The 24,531-nt window shown below is 45.1% G+C and overlaps 1 protein-coding gene and 1 non-coding gene across 2 annotated transcripts in view; both read right to left on the bottom strand.

The window, feature by feature from the left end:
* Positions 1-2,089: 2,089 nt before the first annotated feature.
* ARHGAP31 (Rho GTPase activating protein 31) overlaps positions 2,090-24,531 on the bottom strand; it is a 117,482-nt gene continuing 95,040 nt past the window's right edge. The window contains exons 9-12 of the mRNA XM_006057617.3: positions 17,856-17,918; positions 14,758-15,333; positions 8,158-8,438; positions 2,090-5,764 (exon numbers count right to left, since the gene is read on the bottom strand). Coding sequence (XP_006057679.1) covers positions 3,335-5,764; positions 8,158-8,438; positions 14,758-15,333; positions 17,856-17,918 — 3,350 coding nt within the window. The 3' untranslated portion in view covers positions 2,090-3,334. The remainder of the gene's footprint in view (positions 5,765-8,157; positions 8,439-14,757; positions 15,334-17,855; positions 17,919-24,531) is intronic.
* On the bottom strand, positions 18,302-18,373 carry TRNAC-GCA. Its single transcript has one exon. It is a non-coding gene; the product is annotated as a tRNA-Cys (tRNA).

The following is a 24,531-nucleotide window of genomic DNA, read 5'->3' as shown; positions in this document are numbered from 1 at the left end:
TAAAGTCAGTGGGTAACTTGCACACTATTAGCAATCATATTAGAAGATGCTAAGTTGCTACTTGTTTCCCCCTTCTGCTTTCATTTGGTTAACTTGATGGGTCTAAATCTTGCTACTAGTTGCTTATAGGCCATTTCATTTGCTACCATCCTTCTCCCCCTTTTCATTAGATTCTTCAAGAATTTCAGAGTTCTTAAGTGCCCAAATATTACTAAGATCTTGCCAAATATTGTCTGTTGATGATGTTTACATTTTTAATCTCCCCAGAATACAGAATTTTGAATTTTAAGCCTTAGATTAGGCTAACAGTGTCTTAATGGGGTTTTGGGTCAGGCCTCTTCATATTCCATTTGAAGCAGAGAGTAAAAGCCACATTCCTTCTACCTGGTACATTTTGGCAAAAAAGTGGGGGGAAAAGGTTGGCTTGCAAGGGCCATTTTGCCAAAATATAGGTTATCATCCTCTTAAGCAGCCGTTAACACTGAAAGAAACATTAGAATATGCATGTTTTTCACTTTAAATTCAAGTTTTAAATCAGCCACCCCCATGGTGAGGACCAATAGTTGAATTTGAGCTACCCCCATATTGAGGACCAATAGCCCTTTGAGAATGTTTCTGTAGCCCTATCTAGGGCAGCGTGTAGATCCTCCTATAAACAGCAGCACCTCTTCTCTTCCTTCGCCTGGATAGAAGCAGGCAGTCTAATTTCCATCCAGCCATTCTCAGAGGGGTTCATTTTTCAGTCCCAAGTGGATATCCAAATAGGTAATCTCAGATTTGGGGGGAACAATTTCAAGTGTATGAATGTAATGAGTTTTCCCTGTAATGCAATGGAATGTCATCAGTGCCAGGCTTTCCCCAGGAAGCTTATGAAGATGGAGAGGTCCACACTTTAGCAGCAGGACATTGACCAAGAAGGTGAGTCAGCTTCCAAGGCCTTCTGGATTGATTGGGCAGGAAAGCTCAGAGTAGGGAATATCTTCAGTTGTTATTTCATGATGACATCCACACATAAAACCCCTGAAGATGCTACAAATGAAAGATGTCAGAATCTAAGCAACATGGCAGTCATTTAATAAATCTACATGGGTGCCTCAAGTTGAACTCACTTGTTAATGGTGACTTCTCAGTCTATCCCCAGATTAAAATATATCCTCTAAGTGTTACAAAGAAAAAATTTAAAATCATCATAGTTACTTGGCTCAGAGTTCTGATGGTGAAGAAAAGTGCAGTTCCCTCCTTCTCTCACCTGCTAACTGGAACATGATCTTTATCAAAACGTAGATACCACAGTGTACTGAGGTTGGCATAACGCCCACGGGCCACATTTGATAAGGCAGAAATGTCCTTTTCAAATCTGAATGTGGCCCTTCTCATCTGACACCACTATACTCCCTCACCTTGCTTGCCTAGGGGGAAAATACTATGCTTGAAGGACTTTTCTTATGGGTTTACATCTCACTGGCTGTTGGTCTGATATTTTACTCACCCAATGAGAATGCAAAACACACAGGCCTAAGGCCTATTAACTGTTCCCCTTGCTCACTCAGGGTCCTCTGAGAGCAGAGTGCATGGGCTGGCCTGCCAGTTATCTCTGCCATAGATACTGATTTAAAAGGCATAGGACAAGGCTTCAAAACTCAGTAAGGCTTATCAGGAAGAAGAGAAAGAGCAACATGTAACTGTTGCAGGGCATCAGCTTCCAATTTCTCACTAGAGGAGGTAACTTCAGTTCAGCCCCTAAGCCAGCCCAGTACCAGCCTCGGTTGTGAGGTCAGCCCAGAGGTACTCTAGCTCTTAAGAGAAATATGTGCAGTGACTGAGCTTCTGGACCGAGTTCAGCCAGCCTTGAACCTGAGAAGAGGTGCACAGGGCTAAAAATAGGTCCTATACTTTCTTTGTTTCTCAAACAAGATAGTTGTCCTCGAAGGTCTGAAAGTGTTGAGACCTTGATGGGTTTTGCCTTGAGCAGGGCTCCTGTGAAGACGCCCTTTTTGGAAAAAGCACCAAAAATCTGTCAGCAGGTTATGTTAATCCTCCTTTCTCTTTACAGTTGGAAAGAACCACTTGACGTTCTAAATAACGAAAATAAGATCAGATTGGTTTATTGCTTCTGCTTGCGTACACACAGGAGAAGAGCAAGTCTGAGCACCTGGGGTGGGTGGTGGGTGAGGAGGACTATGGAAAGGGGAGGAGTGCCTCAAAGCTGCTGTTCAGCAACGGAGGGACAATGAAGAAGGAAGGCATCAAGAAGCGCAGCTCTGATCAAGCGGGAATGATGGCCGCCCTGCATGGGTCCTTCTCTCTCCTCCTAGGATTCCCCCCTTATCTTCTCCTATACTCAGATCCCAGCTGAGGAAAGAGAGTGAAGCTGAGCTAGAGGTGTTTTTTTAAATAAATGTCCCACTGATTTAAGCACTGCACGTTTAGAGTGTAGTTCTGCCTATGTGTGAGGCTTTTCTCTATGATGACATCCTGTTCATGAACTCAGACACTGGAAGGAGAGCAGATCACTTCACTATCACACCTAAATGAAGATTCAGCACATTTCACTGAGGTAGCCCTCAGCTCAGCTCCCATCCTCCCCAACTACTGAACTTATAAATCAGAGGCAGGACAGTGGAGTCCCAAATTAATAAAAGCCAGACCCAGAAAGTCTTCTTGAATTGCACCAGTCTCAGAGTCTGCTCTGGAGAATACATTCTGATTTTCTATGCTGGTGTATGGAGCCATCTGGGACAGGTCTGCAGGGATTCAGGGAAAGCATGGGTAAATTCACCCACTTGGATATCGAAGTGTACGTTAGTTTGCATTTCCAAACCTGTTTCTACTCTGGATAGTACACTTTTACAAAGCTTATCAGAAAACTGGTCTAAAAGAACACATGCTTTAAAGAGCATTAAAAAGCATGAAGTAAATAGGAGGCCTTCAAACCTCAATAGCAACATTTGTCAACATAGGCAAAGGGTTTCTCTTTCAAAAGATATTCTCACATCCACCTCTTAACAGCACTAGATAATGGCAACGGGGGAGTGATGCAATGTGTTTAAGCCCCACATGTCACTGGAGGCCAGCATTTCATCCTTTTCCCTTACCTGAACTTTCCCTGCCTGCTCAAGTAGGCTTATTTAAATGTCATCTCTTGTCCTTCCCCTGACCTCTCTTCTGGCAAATGGCCTAATTAATAAATGGTCAAAAGGCTAAAGAAAGAGAAGAAGAGGCCAAAATAAGCCCAAACTTGGATAACCTCTGCCTGGAATATAGGCAAGGAGCCTTTGTAATAACTTCCAGATGAATCATGACATTTTCTCAGGTACCAGCAGGCGAACTGATGTCATTCTATTTGCCTTCCACTTCTTCCATCCAGAATCACTGATCTCCGCTGGGGCTGATAAAAACAGCTTGTTGAGGTCTCTAGTCTCTGGCCATTCTTAGGGATGGTCATTTTATTCCTAAGTGTAACCCCTTCTGGTGTGACCCATGTGTTTTCTGCCAACTCCCCGCAAAGCAGGCCAGGGGAAATTGTCTGGGTGGGACTTCTGATAGGGGACAGCAGGACCTTGGAATCTGTCCCTGTAGATGAGGGGGGCGGGTGGTCCATAATGGGGAAAGGAGGACTGAATAAGATTAGGCTCTGAGGTCTTCCTGGTCTAGACCTATGGAAAGGCTTAGAACCCCCTGATGAGCGCTCTATTTTTGAAGAAAGAAGGTTGTCCCCAGATGGCTCTGTCTCTGATGTGCGCTTTCTACACTGTACTACTGCATCCTGAGCGGTCAGCAGGTTGGCCAAACCTGGTTCTGGAGAAACGGTGGGTCCCTCACACACGTGAGATGCAGTGGTATCCACTGGCAAGGACTCAATGGCTCCTGTATCTTGCTTTGGCTTTTCTTCCCTTGGGCTTTCCAAGGAGGAGAGAGAATCATCTCTGGTAAGTTTCTGAGAGGTCCCACCAGTGGAGCCAGCTTCCTCTTGGCTCCTCTCCAGGGGCTGAGCCCCACTCTCCTCTGAGCTCTGAGAGGGCAGGGGCTGTGGGATCTGAGTGTACTGAATCTTGGGTGGGATGACTGGGACTGCCCTGGCCTGGCACATTTTGACCATGAAAGAGGTTCTCACAGCTGACACACTCACAGGAGCTGAGTTACGGCGGCCCGTCAGGGCATGGGCAACCATGTCCAGGTCCTGAGAGTCCTGGGAGTAAACCCTCCAGGGGTCTACTTTACCATGAGATGAGGTCAGCCATGTGACCTTTGGGTCTCCTGGCTCAGAGAGGTGCACTTCAGGTGACCCAAATGAGGCTGCATTCTCAAACCGGAAGAGGTCAATGATGGGAATGGTGGAGTCCAAGTTGAGAGACGAAGGCCTGTTTTTCCCCTTCGGGGCCCCACCCTCACTACTCTTATGCTGGAACTTAGGGGGATGCTCTCCAGGTGAGGTGTGGTCCTGCACACCAGGTGAGTTCTCCTTGCTGCTGTCTGGCTCAGGATCACCGCCAGGCTCAACTCGAGGGTTGTGTGGCCCCACGTGTGGCCCCAGTTCCTTTCCTTCTGCTAGACCGACAGGGCTGGATTCTGCTGATGCGGGCTGTGAACTACCTGGTGCCTTCTGCTTAGGAGGAACCTCTGTCCCTTTCAGGCCAGAGAGCTCTTGAAAGGACCTCTTGGCTTTCTCATCCCACCCAGTAATCTCACTCCTGGGTGCCAAGGGCTGCAGGGGGTTGGAATTCCTTTCTGCTTCAAGATCAGCACAGCTGCTGGAGGAGGAACCCTTGAGAGTCCACTGGCTCTTAACCATGGTTTTGCCATCTAGAGAATGGCTCTGGCGAAGGCTGGGCCTGTGAGAAAGCCTCTTTTCTAGTCGGTGGCCCTGGGGGCCCTGCATCTGGGTCTCTTGTGCATCTTTAAGGGTGGGTGAGTGCAGGGGACTTGTCACCCACTGGGGCTCCTCCCAGGGCTCCACCATCTCCAGGCCATGCTGGGCAATGTCTGTCACAGTGTCGTCTTCATCACAGTCTGAGGGTTCCTGTACTGAGTGGGCTGTGTCCTCCTCTCCTTGTGGGGAAATCTCGGCCTCCCTGGTTGGGCTAGGAAAACTAGAGCCTTTGCTCTCAGGAGCAGGATTCTTTGAATTTTGCTTTTCACTTTCTTCTGAAGAGGCCTTGTCTCCCTGACAAAGGCTGGGGATCCCAGGGCTGCCTTTGGCCTTCATTCGGTCTGCATATGGATTGGTTCTCAAATTCCCAGATGAGTCTTCTCTCTCAGGGCCACTCTTCAATAGCTGGACTCGAGGTTCCTCCTCTAAAGGTGTTGGAGGGGGAGCAGCAGGTGGGAGCAGAGGAGACAGATTCCCTGGGGCTCCTACTTCCATCCTTGTTTGTTGAGAAGACTTCTCCAATGGAACTATTTCCAGAGGAGTCAGGCTGGCAGGGTCTGGGCGCTGGCCCTTTTCGGGCTCTGGCTCAGATCTAGGGAGGATGCTGGCTGTCTCCAGCTTTTCTCTATTGGCTGCTGTGGAAGTGCCCAGGGTGCTCTGATTGGTTGGATTCTTAGTCCACTCTTCCAGAGGGGCGGGGACTGGAGCTGGGGTGGAGCTCCCAGGGGGCTCCGGGGAAGCAAAAGGCCCTGGACTAGATTCAAGAATAGGCTGAGTTGGGCTGATCTTTAGAGCAGGTGGTGCCAAGGAGGAGAGTTCCTCCTCAGATTCAATAATTTTCAGCTCCTGTTGAATCTCAGACCAGATCAGGGCGTTGACCAGATCATCTTCATCCTGAAAAACATCAAGAAACTGATTACTTGAGAACCAAAGACACGGGGCGCAGTTTCCCAGGGAGAGAAGGGTCTGCACTACCAGCTGCACTGCCCCAGCACACGAAGGACACGGCACTAATGGTGGCTGAGGATGTTTATTAATGCTTACGGTGCACCACAACACACATTAAACGTGTTTTCTTACTTGTCCCAAGACCCCTAAAAGATAAATGCTACTGTAATTACTCCCATTTTGGAGATGAGGCAGCCTATGTTCAAACAGATTACACATTTTGCCAAAGTCACACAGCAGCAGATCAGGATTGGAATCTAGGTTAGTCTACACCTGAACACAAGCACTTAACCCCTGTTCCTTGTTGCCTTGTAAAACCAACCCAATCCCTGATCTCATATAACTTCAGATTGATCCAGTGGCTCATAAAAATGAGCTTCTCCCAGTGGAATGAAATGTTAACTCTTGCCCTGACACCTGCTTTCCAAATAAATACAGCTATCCCTTCTTACTAATGAAATACATATTTCACAATGGAAAAAAGATATGATACATATTAAAAGAAAAAAGAATGAAAAATAGCAAAACGGGACTTCCCTGGTAGTACAGTGGTTAAGAATCCACCTGCCAATGCAGGGGACATGGGTTCAGTTCCTGGTATGGGAAGATTCCACATGCCATGGGCAACTAACACCTGTGTGCAACAGCTACTGAGCCCAAGTGCTGCAACTACCAAGGCCCCTATGCCTAGAGCCTGTGCGCCACGAAAAGAGATGCCACCACAGTGAGAAGCTATAGTGAAGAGTAGCCCCCACTCACAACGGTTAGGGAAAGCCCAGGTGCTGCAACAAAAAATAAATAATAATAAAATAGTGGTTCTTTTTTAAACTATAAAATTCTGAGCAAATCAGAAGAGTTTCCATTGCCCTTAGGTTAAGCTCCAAATCCCTTCCAAGCAACCCTGCATGACGTGACCCACGCTTTGCTCTGAGCCTCACTTTCTCTAGTCCATGTTCCCATTCTCCAGCCTTGTTCTTGTTCCTGGAATGTTCTGTGCTCTTTCCCATTTCAGATTCATGGCACATCTTACTCTTTCTGCCTGGGAGTCTCTCCCTCCCTATTCTGCTCCCTACCCCTTTCTCCTAGGTTAAGTTCTGAATAGAAATATCTGTTTTTCAGAGATGCCTTCTCTGACCCCCATGAGCCCCCTCCTCCCTCTGACTAGGTTGGGCCCTCCTGTGACATACTCCCACAGAAACCATACTTCCATAGCATCCTAGAAAAGACTTGGTTCGTGATCTTTCTATTAAGCTGTCATCTCCAAGAAGACAGAGATGGTGATCATCTTGTACACTGTAGTGATCCCAGTGCTCAGCAGTGTGTCTCACACAATATAGGTATTTAATACATGTTTTTAAATGAATGAATGAATTGCTGCTTTTACTTGTTCTCATGAATCCAGCCTGGTTCTCCTACCATAAACTTCATCTGCTTCTCAAAGCAATGCAATTCATACTTTATCCCTCCCAGAGTTCAATCCCCAAAATAATCTTTGCATCTTTCTCTTTCTATAAATACAAACATACTTTACAGGAACCCTTAATCAGCCCTCCGGAGGCCACTGTGGTGGCCCTGCACTGCCCTAACTTTAGCCCATAAGCCTTTTACACCGTCCCAGAGACCGAGTTCCTGAAAGCTACTTAAAAGGCAAAGTTCTTTTCTCCTCTGGCATACTCCTCCAAGTCACACTCAGGTCACCAGAGCTATTTCCCAAAGGCAAGACTCCTCTCTTGGTGTCCCTGGAAAACCTCCTCAAGCTTCAGCTCAAGCAATGATATCCCTTCCCCCAGAACCTTGGAAAATCCCACCTCTGAAAGGTGGAAAAGGTTCAGTATGCTCTGGCATCATGTTTAAAGTTCTCCAGAGCCATAGGAGGAAGGAATAGATCCTGAAAATATTACAGAAGATTTTTACAAACAAGCACAGATAACGTCTATCCAGAATGTCTGGAAGAAGAGAGCTGGCCCCCATGAGTGGTCATCATGTTTGGGACCAGGACATGACAAACAGGTTTTGTCCTGCTTTCTGGATTGAATGTCATCACATTCCCAGCAAATTACTGATTTATGGTGACTTCAGGTCAGAAATGTTTAGAGCTGAGTTTGTCCTAGGGAATTTGAGCTGAATGGTTACTTATTATCACTACAGGACCCCTGAAAAGTTCACTGCAGGAAAAAAAAATCCCAGACCTGATTAGAATGCTGTGCCCTAAAGTCTCTTTGGCAGAAACTGGTTCTTCAAACAAATAAACAAACAGCAACAAAAAACTTTAAACTGTACCAAAAGCCCTTGAAAAATGAAGACCCTACTGACTGGACCAGGCAGTGAGTCTACGTTACCATCTCATGGAGAAACACTGCTTCGGCTCTGGCCCCGGGGTTCTCCTGCAGAGCACTAGCCGCCACCTGGCTGGTCTCTCCACTCTCCTCCACCACCTTCTCTGCATCCAGCTTCTTCTCTAATTCACTTGAATGCTGAGAATCCAGGGGGCTTTCTGAGGTTTTCTTCTCCTCCACTGGGGTGCCTGGCTCCAGGGGAAGGCCTTTGCTGCATTCCAGTGTTCTCACCGTGTCTGGTCCTGGCTTGGTATTCTCGAGAGCTGCCTTCTTAGGTACAGATGCTGCAATGAGGATAAGAGTTATCAGCTGAAGGAGACTCCATATCAAGAGGGGCCGTTCCCAACACAGTCATAGTCCTGGACTAGCTCTGCTTCACAAGGATGGAGGGGATTCTCCCAGCTCACTACTCCCTCACATTCTTTACCCTTTCCTCCTATCAATGATCTGTTCTCAGATCCCAGAGTCTCAGAATGCTGGAAGTGGGAGGAACCTCGAAGATCATCTGGTCCAGTTGTTTTCAACTGGGAACCATTGAGTCCTCCCCTCTCCAGGGGGCATTTGGCAATGTCTGGAGACACTGCTGGTTGTTGCAACCAGGTGGGGGAAGTGGCTACTGACATCTAGTGGGCGGAAGCCAGGAACACTTCTAAATATCCTACAAAGCATAAGACAAACCCCCACAGTTACCCAGTCCAAAATGTCAGTAGTGTTAAGGTTGAGAAACCTGGTACTAATCCAGTCTTTTGCTTGCTGTCTAAGGTCACAGAAATCTGTTATCTACACCAAGCTACAAAGATTATGATTATGACTGCAGCTTCCTATGTGAGTCTTCTCAGGGACTACCTGCACATTCACTTGGATATATATTTACATCTAAAGTGATTCAGCTCTGATCTTAAACAGCAGAGAGAGAGAGTAGAGGCAGCAAATCTCATGTTTGGCCCCTAATGCCTTTCATGAAGAAGGTCCTATTTCACCATATAAGGCTGTTTCCACAGTGTAGGATAAAGTCTCCATACCTTGCACAGTGCTGGTTATATAGAAGATCCTCAGTGATATTATTTGCATTGGAATTAAAGAAGCCTGAGTTCAAATGTTAGTTTCTCAATGAATCTTGTAATCTTGGTACATGGCATAATACTATATAATAACATATTACAGGGCTGTTGTGAAGATAAAGCAGATTAGGGAGGCAAAACGCCTAGTATAGAGTCTGACATAGAGTACTAGCTCAGGAAAGTTTATTGATTAAGAACAAATTCTTTTCATTGCCACTAGTTATGCTGGTGACTTAACTCAAGGCTTCTGACCACATGATGGCCTTGAAGCTCAGTCAGACCCAGTAACAGCATCCTGATGTCAGAACGAATAACACTTCAGACCTGACAACAGTACTGTCTTCTCCTGCCCATCACTTGGCAGGTTTATTTTTTGAAATTTAATTTAGTTTTTGAATATGTTAAACAACTACAGAGTTGAAAAGTTAAAATTATATGAAACAATGACCTCAGAAAAGTTTAGCTTTCATCCCTGTGTTGCTTCCAGTCTGTTCCACACCCTCACTGTCTCCTATGGATAACTATTTTTATTAGTTTCTGGTTTATTCTGCCATAGTTCATTTCTGCATGGATAAGCAGATACTTGTACCAGCTATTTTTTATTCCCCACCTTTATTACACAAATGTGTAATATGGTCTATATTACACATGTGATCTATATACTGTTCTTGCTTTGCATTTTTTTTTTTTACTTAAGAACCTATCTTGAAGTCTATGCCATGTTAGTATATAACAAAATTGACTGTTCTTTAGGATGTGGGATTCCCTTGTGGCTCAGCTGGTAAAGAATCCACCTGCAAGGCAGGAGACCTGGGTTCGATCCCTGGGTTGGGAAGATCCCCTGGAGAAGTAAAAGACTACCCACTCCAGTATTCAGGCCTAGAGAATTCCATGGACTATATAGATCACGGAGTCACGAAAGAGATGGGCATGACTGAGCAACTTTCACTTTCACTTTCTTTAGGATGTGGCTGAGTTTGAGTTCCCCTCAAAATAGAGCCTTAGTCTAGGGCCTGGCAGCAGGCAGCTTATTTGAAAGGTGGTCCCCGGAAACAGGAGTGAGGAGGTGAGATGGAGGAAATGTCAATAAAGTGGTTACCACAACCAGAGCAACCAGAATGCAGTCCTCTGTGACCCTCTGAAGAGCCATGAGGAAATGTGCCCCAGAGTTATTCCACCAAGGGTGGGCAGCTGGCTCATTAGCCCACTGACTCCCATCGCCTACTGGTTGACAGCTGCCTTAGTTAAACTCCACACTTCTGGGCTTTCCTGAGCAAGGGCTGGGTAAGAGTCTCCCTTCAGAAAAAGCCCTGAGGCAGAAAACCAGAAACAAGGCAGACACTTGAGACAGAATTGTACAAAGAAACTATCCCTCACGGATGCATAAGAGCCTGAGGAAGTGGCGCATGGCTCACAAAGCTCTGAACCCCATGGAATTCAACTATGGGAATGCATCCTAGTTATTCAGTCCATCTCCTAAAGATGACGTTTGAGTTGTGTCCCGTCTTTTGCTATTATAAATAATGCCATGATATGCATACACATTTTGTGCTTGTGCAGCTACTTATTTAGGACAAATTTTTGGAAGTGAAACTTCTGGGTAAAAGGGTAATGTATCAGTGATTTAAAAAAAAATGTTTTCTTCCCCTTCTACTAAGATCTCTTAGTTGGATGTTGGCCAGTGTCTCTTTTTGCAAAGCTCGGGATCTTCCATTTGTTGACCGTAGACTCTTAAAGCGAGGAGTGGAAGAAAGGCCTGCATTACATGTGAGCTTGTTCAGATCACTCTCTGTCCTGCTCAAAGCCCTCCTCACTCTGGCCCGGCCACATGTCCACTCTCCTCCCACTCCCTGGGGTAGACAGTGAGCAGACCCAGTACCCCTGACCGGCCTTATACTTCCCTGCTCTGGTATACTTCCCTGCTCTGGTCCTTCCTGAGACTCAAACCTTCCCCATTTCAAGATATTAACCTAATAACATATCTTTTGGAGCCTCCCCAGACCACGGTCTCCCTCTCCACTTCCTAAAGCATTCACTGTTATTACCTGTGTGTGGCTAAGCCATCAGGTTACCATTTTCTTTCCACTCGTATGTGATGCCCATCCCTGGGTTAAGCTTCTCAGCACAAAGGCAGTACCTATGTCAAGAAACTATCGTGTAAGGAACTAGCAGTCCAGTACCTGCTGTGGCTGGATACTTGTAAGCTGTAAAGGAGTCTCTGTAGCTCAAAAGAGGAGGAGGGGCATTGTCAGATGGCCAGCATGGGATGCTTTATATATGAAGTGGATGACCATGGAGATAAGAGACTTCTAATGTCCCCTAGTATCCTTTCTCTTCCTAATTTTGAAATAGAACCATCTCAGCCACTCAAGTTTAGCTAGGTACCTGACCATCCAGTCAGCCACGCTTCTCAGCCTTCTTTGAAGGTCAGCATGGCCATGAGAGTTTTGGCAGATGGGATGGAAGTAGAAGTTTGGCCAAAAGTAGAAGAATGGGTTTGAGCAGAGTGACTAAAACTTTGAATCGGGTTACCTGGAAAATTGTCTTAATTCTTTTTCTTTTAACTATTGCTATTGCACAGAAGAAATAAAAAATAATATATTAAGGAAGGTGGAGTTCTTCATTTGGAATAATTATGAAGGTGATTAGAACTGATGTTAACCTAACCCCACCAGAGACAAAGGTAAGCCCCCACCTACCCCGCAATGTCCCTGAAACTTCTGGCATCTCCCTCTGGCCACTGGTCCTAGAGTCACACGGCTGCCTCCTATGAGGTCCCTCATTCTGCCCTGGCTGTCTCTAGTCACAGTCAGGGAAGTAGGCTGGCGCCTCCATCAGTGTCTGTCCAAGACCAATTTGATACAGACTGGGTATTCTGATTTAGAGAGATGGAAGGAGAGAGGGTAAAAAATTGGGTCCTGGGGACCCTCTCTTTTAAGAAGGACAACCAGTCACATAAAAGCCTTTAGAAACACTTTTTCCCTCAAAGGTTTCACTTCCTCTTCTAGCCCTCACTCTGTTCCACCCCACACCAGCCCATAGAGCATTCTCCAGACAGGGTGTCACTTAACACCCCTGAGTTTTTACCCCTCTTATGCCCCATCCTGAAGGGAAGGGGGAGGAGAATGTTTACTGAGCGTCCTCTGAGGGCCACACTCTAAGCAGGCATTTCATGAACAATCTCCTGTGCAAAACTCAACCCAGCCCTTGAGACAGGAGCCATCTCCGCTCTGCAGAAGAGAAACAGACTCAGAGATACCAACCAGCTCTCATGCTGCCCCAAAGTGGTGAAGCTCAAATCTGGACCCTTCCAGCTGGAGTCCAAAATCTATACACTTCTCATAATGGTCCAGTGCCTCTCGGTCCAGTGCCTCTTTTCCATATCTTCTGCATTAAAAAGTCCTACACATTAATAAAGGCCCAAATGTCACCACTTCTGAGAAGGATTTCTGGAATCCTCCTAAGAGGACTGCTTCATGCTGTTGATCTCTTTTCTGAACCCCTCTTTCCTGACACTTTGGGAACTTATGTGCTCCCTCATTCAAAAAGCCCAATGGAGCATATATCTAGACAAAACTACAATCAAAAAAGATACACGCACCCCTACATTCATAGCAGCACTGTTCATAATAGCCAAGATGTGGAAAAACCTAAATGCCCATCAACAGATGAATGGATAAAGGAGATGTGATACATATGTACCATGGAATACTACTCAGCCATAAAAAGAATGAAATAATGCCATTTGCAGCAACACGGATGCAACTAGAGATTATCATCCTAAGTGAAGTAAGTCAGAAAGAGAAAGACAAACACCATCTGATATCACTTGTACGTGGATATTACTTGAATATGGAATCTAAAATAGGACACAAATGGGAACTTCCCTGGCAGTCCAGTGGTTAATACTTCACCTTGCATGGTAGGGGGTGTGGGTTCAATTCCTGGTTGGGGAACTAAGATCCCACATGCCTTGTGGCCAAAAAACCAAAACATAAAACAGAAACAATATTGTAACAATTCAATAAAGAGTTTAAAAATGGTGCACTCAAAAAAAAAAAAAAAATCTTTAAAATATGACACAAATGAACCTGTCTGCAAAACAGAAACAGACACATGGGCACAGAGAACAGACTTGTGCCTGCCAAGTGGGAGGGGTTTCGGGAGGATGCGGTTAGCAGATGTAAACTTTTATATATGGAATGGACAAACAAGGGCCCACTGTGTAGCACAGATAACTATATGCAACACCCTATGACAAACTTTAATGGGAAAGAATATTAACAATGTATATGTATGTATAACTGAATCACTTTGCTGTACAGCAAAAATTAACACAACACTATAAATCAACTATACTTCAATGTAAAAAATAAAGTCTCAAAAAAGAAAAAAAAGAAAAAAAAAAAGCCCAAGGAGGGTGTTAGGCTACTTCTACCAGTTGACCCTGTGCTGCAGGAGGGCTCAGGGCTTCAGCTTCCCTTCCTAGCCTGTGAGCTTGCTGGGGGAAGGGATTGCGTTTTAAGAATCTTTGTAACCCTACAGCCCGTAGCAAACATGAGAGGGAGCATGGCAGAATGCTTGGATTTTCTAAAAGTCTGGATTAAAATCCTGACTTTTATATGCCCTTGCTAGGAGCCCTCAGGCAAGTTAACAAATTCCTCTCTTAGCAAACAGGGATACTAGTAACTATATAATAACCTCAAGGAGTTGTTGTGAGATAACACATGTAGAACCCTCAGGACAATGCCTGACATCATGATAAGTAATCAGAAAAAGTTGCTGCTGCTAATTGAAATAGAAATATTCTTAAACCACAATGAGAATCTGTTGGTTTGTCTCTCAGTCATCCTTTCCTCTGAGGTTCTCACTATTTCCCTTTTGTGTTGCTCACAGTTGGTTGTTGGTTCTCACACCAGAGAGGGCCCAGAGACTCAAGCTTGGCCAATCTTAGAATCCTATTCGTCCAGCCACATTGATTGGCCCAAGGCTGGGCACGTGACCCAAGCAGACCCAATCAGAGTCCTTGCTGTGTTTGATACAAGGAAACTGAGAGGCAGATGCTCCTTCTCATTGCTCAGGCTGCTGGCCATGTTCCCGGCAGACGTGAGGTAGAAATTTGGGCTGGGTGGATGGAGAGATTGTGTCTGGAAGAGCTGAATCCCCAATTCCAGCTCTGCATTCCATTCCGTGAGCTTCCCTCCCCTTCCTTCTCACTATATGAATGAATAAAATAATAACAAGTAACATTTACACAGTACTTGCTATGTACTAGACCCTGTTCTGAAAGCTTTACATGTATTAACTAATATTCACAATTTAATATTCCCATTTTACAGATCAAGAAGCTGAGGCATGGAGTGGTTATGTAAACTTGTTGAAGACTGTACAGCAAAATGGCTGAGCCTGGACTTGTAACCAGGCAGTCTGGCTCCAGAGCCCATGTCCTAACCACTTCTCTACATTGTCTTCCAACAAGACAATGTTTAAGTCTGGTTTTTCCTCTCTTGCAATGGAAAGAGACCCTCTCCTCCTCTTTTACCTGTAGAAGTCTCAGCGCTCAGTGGCTTCTCCTCTTCGGGCCAATCTCCACTCTCTGAGCCCTGGAAAGAAAACTCTTCCAGGCTGGAAAGAGACTGTAGCTCCTTTGGGGGGGTTCGGCATGGGGTGCTGTTGGTGCTGATGACAGCTGATACACGGAGTGGCACAGACACGGCAAAGGGCTTGGAAATGTTCAGGGCCTTGCGCTGGTGACGGGGAGAAGGCTCCATTTGGAAGAGGCTGCTGGTAAACACAGATCTGCTGGGGCTGTCGTTTGAGGTGTAGAACATGCCCAGCATCTTCGGGGCTGTTTGCTCGCTCTCAGGATCTTCGATGGGTCGGAACACCTTCAGCTGCTCGGGCGGGCCCCGGGCCTGAGCCCCCTGCGGCTGGCTTCGGTCTCCGCCCACATCAAAGCCGCCCTCCGCCCCTGCCGGCATCCCCTCCTGGCCCCATTCGCCCTCCTGCTTGCTGAGGTCACAGGAGCTGCCAGTGCTGGTCGAGTGCATTTTCGCTGCTGGGATGAAAAATCCACCAGTGGTGACGGTTCGACTGAAATTTCCTTTGGTTTCTTTCCCTGGTGAAAAAGCAAACAAACCTGGTCAGCAGTCTGAGTACAGGCCTCACTGCAGAGACTTCCAGGAAGGGCCAGCACACAACACTTGAATGAATACTGGCAAGACTGGAAAGGCACAGCATGCTAATAAGGGTATGTTGTTGTTGTTTAGTCACTCAGTCGTGTCGCACTCTTTAGTGACCCATGGACTGCGGCCCACCAGGTTCCTCTGTCAAAGGGATTTCCCAGGCGAGAATACTGCAGTGGGTTGCCATTTCCTTCCGCTGGGGATCTTCCTGACTCAGAGATGGAAGCTCTGTCTCCTGCATTGGCAGGTAGATTCTTTACCACTGAGCCAGCAGGGAAGCTCATCAATAAGGGTATAGCTATCCTAATAAAGACAGGTACATAACATTTGGTTGACAAGAGGAAACATGTGCACAGAATTTTCTTATGATATCTTGATAGAACCTTCTGCTGTTGTGTCACATGTATCATAGTCAAACCTATGGTTTTTCCAGAGGTCACATATGGATGTAAGAGTTGGACCATGAAGAAGACTGAAAGTCGAAGAATAGATGCTTTCAAATTGTGTGCTGGAGAAGACTCTCTTAAGAGTCCCCTGGACTGCAAGGAGACCAAACTAGTCAATTCTAAAGGAAATCAACCCTGAATATTCACCAGAAGGACTGATGCTGATGCTGAAGCTGAAGCTCCAATACTTTGGCCACCTGATGTGAAGAGTCGACTCACTGGAAAAGGACCCTAATGCTAGGAAAAGTGGAGGGCAGGAGAAGGGGACGACAGAGGATGAGAGAGTTGGAGGGCATCACCGATTCAATGGACATGAATTTGAGCAAACTCTGGGACAGGGAAGGATAGTGAAGGACAGGGAAGCCTGGCATGCTGCAGTCCATGGGGTCAAAAAGAGTCTGACATGACTGAGCAACTGAACAACAACACATGTATCTGAGTTAAACTTTGCAGGTAGAGCAGTTTCCAAAAGAAAGATACTGCTGAAATGGCTAATAGAACAGTCATCCACCAAGCATTAAATGTAGATCATGAAAAAATAAAAAGATGATGGGAGATGACAAAATGGTGTTTGCTCAAAATGAAGGTGAAGACAAAAAGGCCAAAATAATAGAGTCTTGTTTCATTTTAAAACTTTAAAACTTATTAAGTTTTCTCTGGCAGATGGACCCAGACAGGGGTTAGATTTCCCAGCAAGGAAAGAGATGCTGTCCTCAGCTAGACCTTTCCGCCTTTTCCCAGGCTTCTTCCTGCTGATTCAGAGGCTCAGAAACTAGAAATGTAAATTAACTAAATGTTAGAAAGCACAGCTGCGAGGAGTGAGCTCCTGACTAACTTAGAAGTGAAGGCAAAGAAAAGTCTGTATGGGAAATAACGAAGCTGAGGGGACAGCAACTGAATTGCCAGAGATCTGGAAAAGAATTCTCACAAAGTGCTACATCTTAGATAACATTGGATTTAAAATTCTTAAAAACACTCTGTAGGAGAAGTGTAATTATCTCCCTGAACACATGAAGAAACCAGACTTGAGAGGTTAGATAACCTCCCCAATGCCCATGGAAGTGGTGACCTAGCTTTTGAAATATTAAATTCTGCAAAACTGGGCAAGAACCACCCCCAAGAGGTTTCAGAACAAAGCAAAGTGATGAATATAAAGGTGAGAAAATGCTAAAAGGATCATGTCCTCTTAAAAAGACCTCACTGAATATTTTACAAGTTTAGAATTATTTTTTTGAAAGTCGTTTCTAAAGATTTTCTGTTTTGTTTCAGGCTGCCTCATTTATCAAAGAGCAAAATATTTTGTATTAAAGGGTCTGGAAAGTTATGGTTTAAGTATGGGGGAGTTTAAACAGCCTGCTGCTAGGGAAGCCCTGGGTCTTGCAAGTTGTAGCAATGCTTGCTAGCTACAAAAATGTTTGTTAGCTTGTTAGTTAACAAAAACAGAAGTGAGGGCGACAGCGTGTCAGTCTCTTAAGGCTGAAGCTGTAAGAACCAACATGATGAGGTGCTACTTTGGTGATGGGTGTCTGGCATGCAGCTGTGTGCACATCTACTCCAGTAAGCGAGGACCAGCTGTGTGCCAGGCTGGTGCCGTCAGTGTTTATTAATGAATGAAGGAATGAATCTCCCAACTCAAAATCCTGAATTGACAAACACAATGAAGCCAATGCCTATGGAAACACCTAAATTCAAAACTCTTCTTTATGCCCCAAGAGGGAGCCACTTCTGCCTTAGTTTTCAGGTGTTGATCTATTATCTGCTTCAGGATGGAATGTAAAGAGGCTGTTGTCTCCAGCTACGGTTGGAGGAAGGCTGGAGAAACAGGCCTCAGGGAGAAGGGGCTACATGGGTGTCTGAAGTTCAGAGTCAGGGAGGAGTCTGGCCTGGGGGATTGCGTGTGAGCAAGACTGGAGATGAGCAGCTTCTGGGGTTGCTGAAGCAAGGCCTGTGTGGGGGCGCCACTCCTCCAGTTGTGATTCCCAGTTCCCAACCCAGCTGGGAGAGCTTACCTTCCACAGGCACTGAGCACAGTGAGTCCATGCTTTTAGCTGGTCGGATGGTAGCCTTTTCCACTAAAGACAAAAGAAAGAACATCCGTGATGAATGCACTTCCGGAGGAAGTGTTTAGAACAATAGGTCAAACTGTAAGTACAACAGAGAAATCTCTTTCCTTTGGAAAACAGTCTCCATGCCACCTTAGATGTTCTCACTTTCTTTAGGGGACTGACCTTATAAAAATAGGGCAATTATAGATCAAAGGTTTATTAACATTTTACAGATAAAGGTAGATTACAATTTTGTCACAAAGCTCTGATGAGCCAAAGAGTATGAAGGTGGCTCAGTTGTGTCCGACTCTTTGCGACCCTATGGACTGTAGCCTACCAGGCTCCTCCGTCCATGGGATTCTCCAGGCAAGAATACTGGAGTGGGTTGCCATTTCCTTCTCCAGGAGATCTTCCCAACCCAGGGATCGAACCTGGGTCTCCCGCATTGCAGGCAGACGCTTTACCATCTGAGCCACCAGGGAAGCTGAGCCAATGAGGAGTCCTGAACCCAATTTTACTTTACAGAAAAGATTCAAAGATTCATCCATAGGGTAGAACCCATGAGGCTCCAGGTAACGCCTCCTAGGTGATGGGCCAGGCAGCAGGATTCTTGACTGTAGCCACATTGCTCAACAACCAGAAATTTAGTACAACAGGTGAGAGGGCCTAGGGAACTTTCCCCCTGTCTCTCAGGAGTCACCTTTTCCCCGTGGGTCACCCTTCTCCCACAAGCAGCTCTGCTTCTTGAGGTCCACAGTCTGGTTGCTCCCCTAAAGCTCTCACCCACCAACCTCACCCTGGAGCAGATCCCAACCAAAGAGACCTTTTTTGAGCACCTGCTATGTGCCTGAAGGACTCTCTGCACCTTTGTAAGGCACTTAAGCAGGTTTTCAGAAGAGTGTGAAAACTTATTAGTCCATGTATAGGCATAAGCATTTTCACAAAATCATCTCTTTTCAGGAAGCCAAACTGGCTGGAAGGTAGTTCCTTCCAGGTCAAACTTGCTAGGATGGGAGAGAGGGTAATTTAGAAGCTGGCCAGGGCTTCTAAAGTAACTCTTTAGAAGCAGCTTTAAGGTAAATCTGGATCAAGACAGATCTGACTTTGAATCCCAATTCTCCCACTGTTGGGCTCAGATAAGCAGCTTACCTTTTTGAACTTTCATTTTTTTGGCATGAAAAGGAAGAAAAGTAGAACTGTTATGAGGATGAAATGAGTAATGCATATAAAGTAGGTTGTATTAATCTAGAATCAAGCAAATGCTGAAGAAGTCATTATTGTTTATTGTTGTTGTTGCTGATGTTATTCAAGATAAACCAGGGCTCGGCAACAAGGGAGAACCCAGGAGATGGTTCTAAAAGAAGCACTCAGAGTTGCCGTAGCCCGAGTTGGGTCCTAACTCACACTTGTTTAATCCCTCTTTCAAAGCTCCTTTTTTCCTTCTTGATCCACATCCTGCTTCTTTTGAGAGGCTCTGAATTAACCCCTTAGCCTCCCAGGCTCGGAGCTTCTCTGCCTGGGGCCCACTGGGCTCTGGAAGGACTTAGCAGTGGTGATGCCAAGACTGCCTTCCACCTCCTTCCTTTCAGAAGTAAGCAGAATTCTCATCCTTGGAAGATCGACTATTTCCACAAGTTTACAAAATGACTTCTCAAACTGCTGGCCATTGGGACTTGCTGGCCATGGGTCCAGTGGTTAAGGATCCACCATCAAATGTAGGAGACATGGGTTCGATCCCTGGTGGGGGAACTAAGACCCATATGCTGTGGGGCAATGAAGCCTGCTTGCTGCAACAAAAAGCCTGTATGCCACAATAACCAAAGACTCGACGCAGCCAAACAGACAAATATTTAGAAACAAACAAACAAAAAATCTTGCCTGGCCAGCCTCCTTTCATTCATGTATTCATTTTTTCTTTTGGCTACACTATACAGTTTGCATGGTAGCTTCTCTGGTGGCTCAGCTGGTAAAGAATCCGCCTGCAACGTGGGAGACCTGGGTTCAATCCCTGGGTTGGGAAGATCCCCTGGAGGAGGAAATGGCAACCCACTCCAGTATTCTTGCCTGGAGAGTCCCCATGGACAGAGAAGCCTGGCAGGCTACAGTCCGTGGGGTCTCAAAGAGTCAGACACGACTGAGTGACTGAGGACAAGCACATGCAGCTTGCGGGATCTCAGTTCCCTGACCAGGGACTGAACCCCAGCCGTGGCAGTGAAAGTGCCGAATCCTAACCATGAGACCACCAGGAGATCTCCAATCATGCATTTGGAGACAAAATTTTGCCTGGTGACTGTGAGTGTCAGGGAGGACGGACAACAGTTCTGGCTGCAGGGCCATCAGTGTTCACCTTTCCTGTGGGACCCTCTGTCTGACAATGAAGCTCCTTGTGGCCCTGGTGGACACAGAAGGGAACAGTCTCCAACAATTTTCTGGCTCCTTGTCTGGACAGTGACTAAGCACTCAGGGCTCTGTGGCCTATGACTATACAGTTGTCCTCAGGATTTGCAGGGGATTGGTTCCAGGACCCCACAGATACCATAATCCACTGGATGCTCAAGATCCTTATATAAATGGTGAACTACAATCGGCCTTGTCTACCCATATGTCCCACATATGCAGATATGAAGGCCTAACTGTAGATATTTATTTATTCATTCAAAGACCTGAATCCCCCTGGGCTTTCAGGAAAGGGTTTTGTTTGTTTGTTTGTTTGTTTTGTTTATTTACTTATTTCTTTTTGGCTGAACTAGGTCTTCATTGCAGTGTGCAGGCTTCTCATTGCATGGCTTCTCTTGTTGAAGAGAACAGGCTCTAAGCACACGGGCTTAGTTGCTCTGCAGCAAGTGGGATCTTCCCAAGCCAGGGATTGAATCCATGCCCCTTTCATTGGCAGGTGGATTCTTAACCACTGGACCACCAGGAAAGTCTGGCTAACTGTATTTAGATTATTTTTTTCTGCCTGGGACCTTGGCCTCATGGAAATGCACTCACCCATTTTCTTTGGGTCCTTGAGTTCCCTCTCTTAGATTATCTCTGTGGCTTTATTTCCCTGCTCAAAGATTCCCTAGAATCTTCCTGTTTGATAATATATTGACACAAATTCCAGTACACAAGTGTCTGGGAGACTTCAGAGTTTATGCGTCTCCATTCAGTCAGTACCCAAGTTTTTCTTACCCTTTCAGTCAGCTCAGTTCAGTTGCTCAGTTGTGTCCAACTCATTGTGACCTCAAGGACTACACCACGCAAGGCCTCCTTGTCCATCACCAACTCCCAGAGCTTGCTTAAACTCATGTCCATCTAGTTGGTGATGCCATCCAACCATCTCATCCTCTGTCTTCCCCTTCTCCTCCTGCCTTCATTCTTTCCCAGCATCAGGGTCTTTTCCAGTGAGTCAGTTCTTCACATTAGGTGGCCAAAGTATTGGAGTTTCAGCTTTAGCATCAGTCGTTCCAGTGAATATTCAGGACTGATTTCCTTTAGGATGGACTAGTTGGATCTCCTTGCACTCCAAGGAACTCTCAAAGAGTTGTCTCCAATACCACAGTTCAAAAGCATCAATTCTTCAGCGCTCAGCTTTCTTTACGGTCCAGCTCTCACATCCATACATGACTACTGGAAAAACCATAGCATTGACTAGACAGGTCTTTGCTAGAAAAGTAATGTCTCTACTTTTTAATATGCTGTCTAGGTTGGTCATAGCTTTTCTTCCAAGGAGCAAGTGTCTTTTAATTTCATGGCTGCAATCACCATCTGCAGTGATTTTGGAGCCCAAGAAAATAAAATCTGTTACTGTTTCCATTTTTCCCCATCTATTTGCCATGAAGTGATGGGACCAGATGCCATGATCTTCGTTTTTTGAATGTTGAGTTTTAAGCCAGCTTTTTCTCTCTCCTCTTTCACTTTCATCAAGAGGCTCTCTAGTTCCTCTTCAGTTTCTGCCGTAGGGTGGTGTCATCTGGGTATCAGCTTATTGGTATTGCTGCCAGCAATCTTGATTTCAGCTTGTGCTTCATTTAGCCCAGCATTTCGTATTATATATGAAATATTATATACTCTGCATATAAGTTAAATAAGCAGGGTGACAATATACAGCCTTGATATACTCCTTTCCCAATTTGGAACCAGTCTGTTGTTCCATGTCCAGTTCTAACTGTTGCTTCTTGACCTGCATACAGATTTCTCAGGAGGCAGGTCAGGTGGTCTGGTATTCCCATCTCTTTAAGAATTTTCCACAGTTTGTTATGATCCACATAGTCAAAGGCTTTGGTGTAATCAATAAAGCAGAAGTAGATGGAACTGTCTTGTTTCTTCTATGATCCAAAGCATGTTGGCAGTTTGGTCTCTTGTTCCTCTGCCTTTTCTAAATCCACCTTGTACATCTGGAAGTTCACCGTTCACATACTGTTGAAGCCTGGCTTGGAGAAATTTAAGTATTACTTTGCTAGTGTGAGATAAGTGCAATTGTGTGGTAGTTTGAACATTCTTTGACATTGCCCTTCTTTGGGATTGGAATGAAAACTGACCTTTTACAGTCCTGTGGCCACTGCTGAGTTGTCCAAATTTGCTGGCATGTAGAGTGCAGCACTTTCACAGCATCATCTTTTAGGATTTGAAATGGCTCAATTGGAATTCCATCACCTCCATTAGCTTTGTTCACAGTGATGCTTCTTAAGGCCCACTTGACTTCACATTCCAGGATGTCTGGCTCTAGCTGAGTGATCACACCATCGTGGTTATTTGGGTCATGATGATCTTTTTGTATAGTTCTGTGTAGTCTTGCCACCTCTTCTTAATATCTTCTACTTCTGTTAGATCCATATCATTTCTGTCCTTTATTGTGCCCATCTTTGCATGAAATTTCCCTTGGTATCTCTAATTTTCTTGAAGAGATCTCTAGTCTTTCCCATTCTATTGTTTTCCTCTGTTTCTTTGCATTGATCACTGAGGAAGGCTTTCTTATCTCTCCATGCTATTCTTTGGAACTCTGCATTCAGATGAATGTATCTTTCATTTTCTCATTTGCCTTTAGCTTCTCTTCCTTTCTCAGCTATTTGTAAGGCCTCCTCCAACAACCATTTTGCCTTTTTGCATTTCTTTTCCTTGGGGATGGTCTTGATCCCTGCCTCCTGTATAATGTCAGGAACCTCTGTCCATAATTCTTCAGGCACTCTGTCTATCAGATCTTATCCCTTGAATCTGTTTGTCACTTCCACTGTATAAACGTAAGGGATTTGCTGTATGTAGGTCATACCTGAATGGTGTAGTGGTTTTCCCTACTTTCTTCAATTTAGGTCTGAATTTTACAATAAGGAGTTCATAATCTGAGCCACAATCGGCTCCTGGTCTTTTCACTAATTGTATAGAGCTTCTCCATCTTTGGGTGCAAAGAATATAATCAATCTGATTTTGGTATCAAAAATCTGGTGATGTCCATGTGTAGAGTTTTCTCTTGTGTTGTTGGAAGAGGGTGTTTGCTATGACCAGTGTGTTCTCTTGGTAAAACTCTGTTAGCCTTTTCCCTGCTTCATTTTGTACTCCAAGGCCAAAGTTGTCTGTTACTCCAGGTATCTCTTGACTTCCAACTTTTGCATTCCAGTCCCCTCTGATGAAAAGAACATCTTTTTTGGGTGTTAGTTCTAGAAGGTCTTGTGGGTCTTCATAGAACTGTTCAGCTTCTTCAGCAGTACTGGTTGGGGCATAGAGACTGTGATATTGAATGGTTTGCCTTGGAAACAGAGATCATCCTGTCGTTTTTTGAGATTGCATCCAAGTACTGCATTTCAGACTCTTTTGTTGACTATGAGGGCTACTCCATTTCTTCTAAGGGATTCTTGCCCACAGTAGTAGATATAATGATAATCTGAATTAAATTCACCCATTCCAGTCCATTTGTGTTCACTCTTGCCATCTCCTGTTTGACCACTTCTAATTTACCTTGATTCACGGACCTAACATTCCAGGTTCCTATGCAATATTGCTCTTTAGTATCTCCTATTTCTGTTCCATTTTCTAAACATGGTTAAACATCCCTTCACCTGCACCCCCTCCCCACAAAAAACTCCAGTACTATAAACATGGTGAATCAACTTTTAAAATGTTCTTAATTATGAAACTTAAAAAAAAGAGATTTAAAAATTATTTAAATATGTTAATTCACTGATTTCCTTTTTTCACAAGTATATTTCAACAAATAATGAGGCTATTACAGGGTTATGACCACCCCCTATCCTCCCCGACACAGTCTTTAATTTCTAGGGTTTCAACAACACTCTTCTGGTGAAACATGGCCACTGGGGCAATAGTCAAGGTCACAGAGAGCCATGTATATTGACACTGATGGTTCTTTAATTTCACCTCTGCACCCCATCAAAAGCCAGCCGGTTTGATGAACTATTTCTGACTAGCTTGTTCATGAGAGAGCAGTGGTTTTCAACTCTGGCTGCATATCGGAATCTCCTGGGGAGCTTTTAAAAAGTTACCAATACTCTGACTTTATCACAGTCCTCATGAGGCAGGGCTGCTGTGGGTGTGAACCACATCCTGTGGGTGATTCTGAGGTGCAGCCGAGCTGAGGAGCCGGCCAGGGACATCCTGTACATTCTATGAATTTACCACTGTTTGATCCAGCACCTGGAGCTTC

Source organism: Bubalus bubalis, chromosome 1, assembly GCF_019923935.1.
Source record: "Bubalus bubalis isolate 160015118507 breed Murrah chromosome 1, NDDB_SH_1, whole genome shotgun sequence".
NCBI lineage: Eukaryota > Metazoa > Chordata > Mammalia > Artiodactyla > Bovidae > Bubalus > Bubalus bubalis.
Note: the sequence above shows the minus strand (reverse complement) of the source record. Positions and strands in the feature narration are given on the sequence as shown.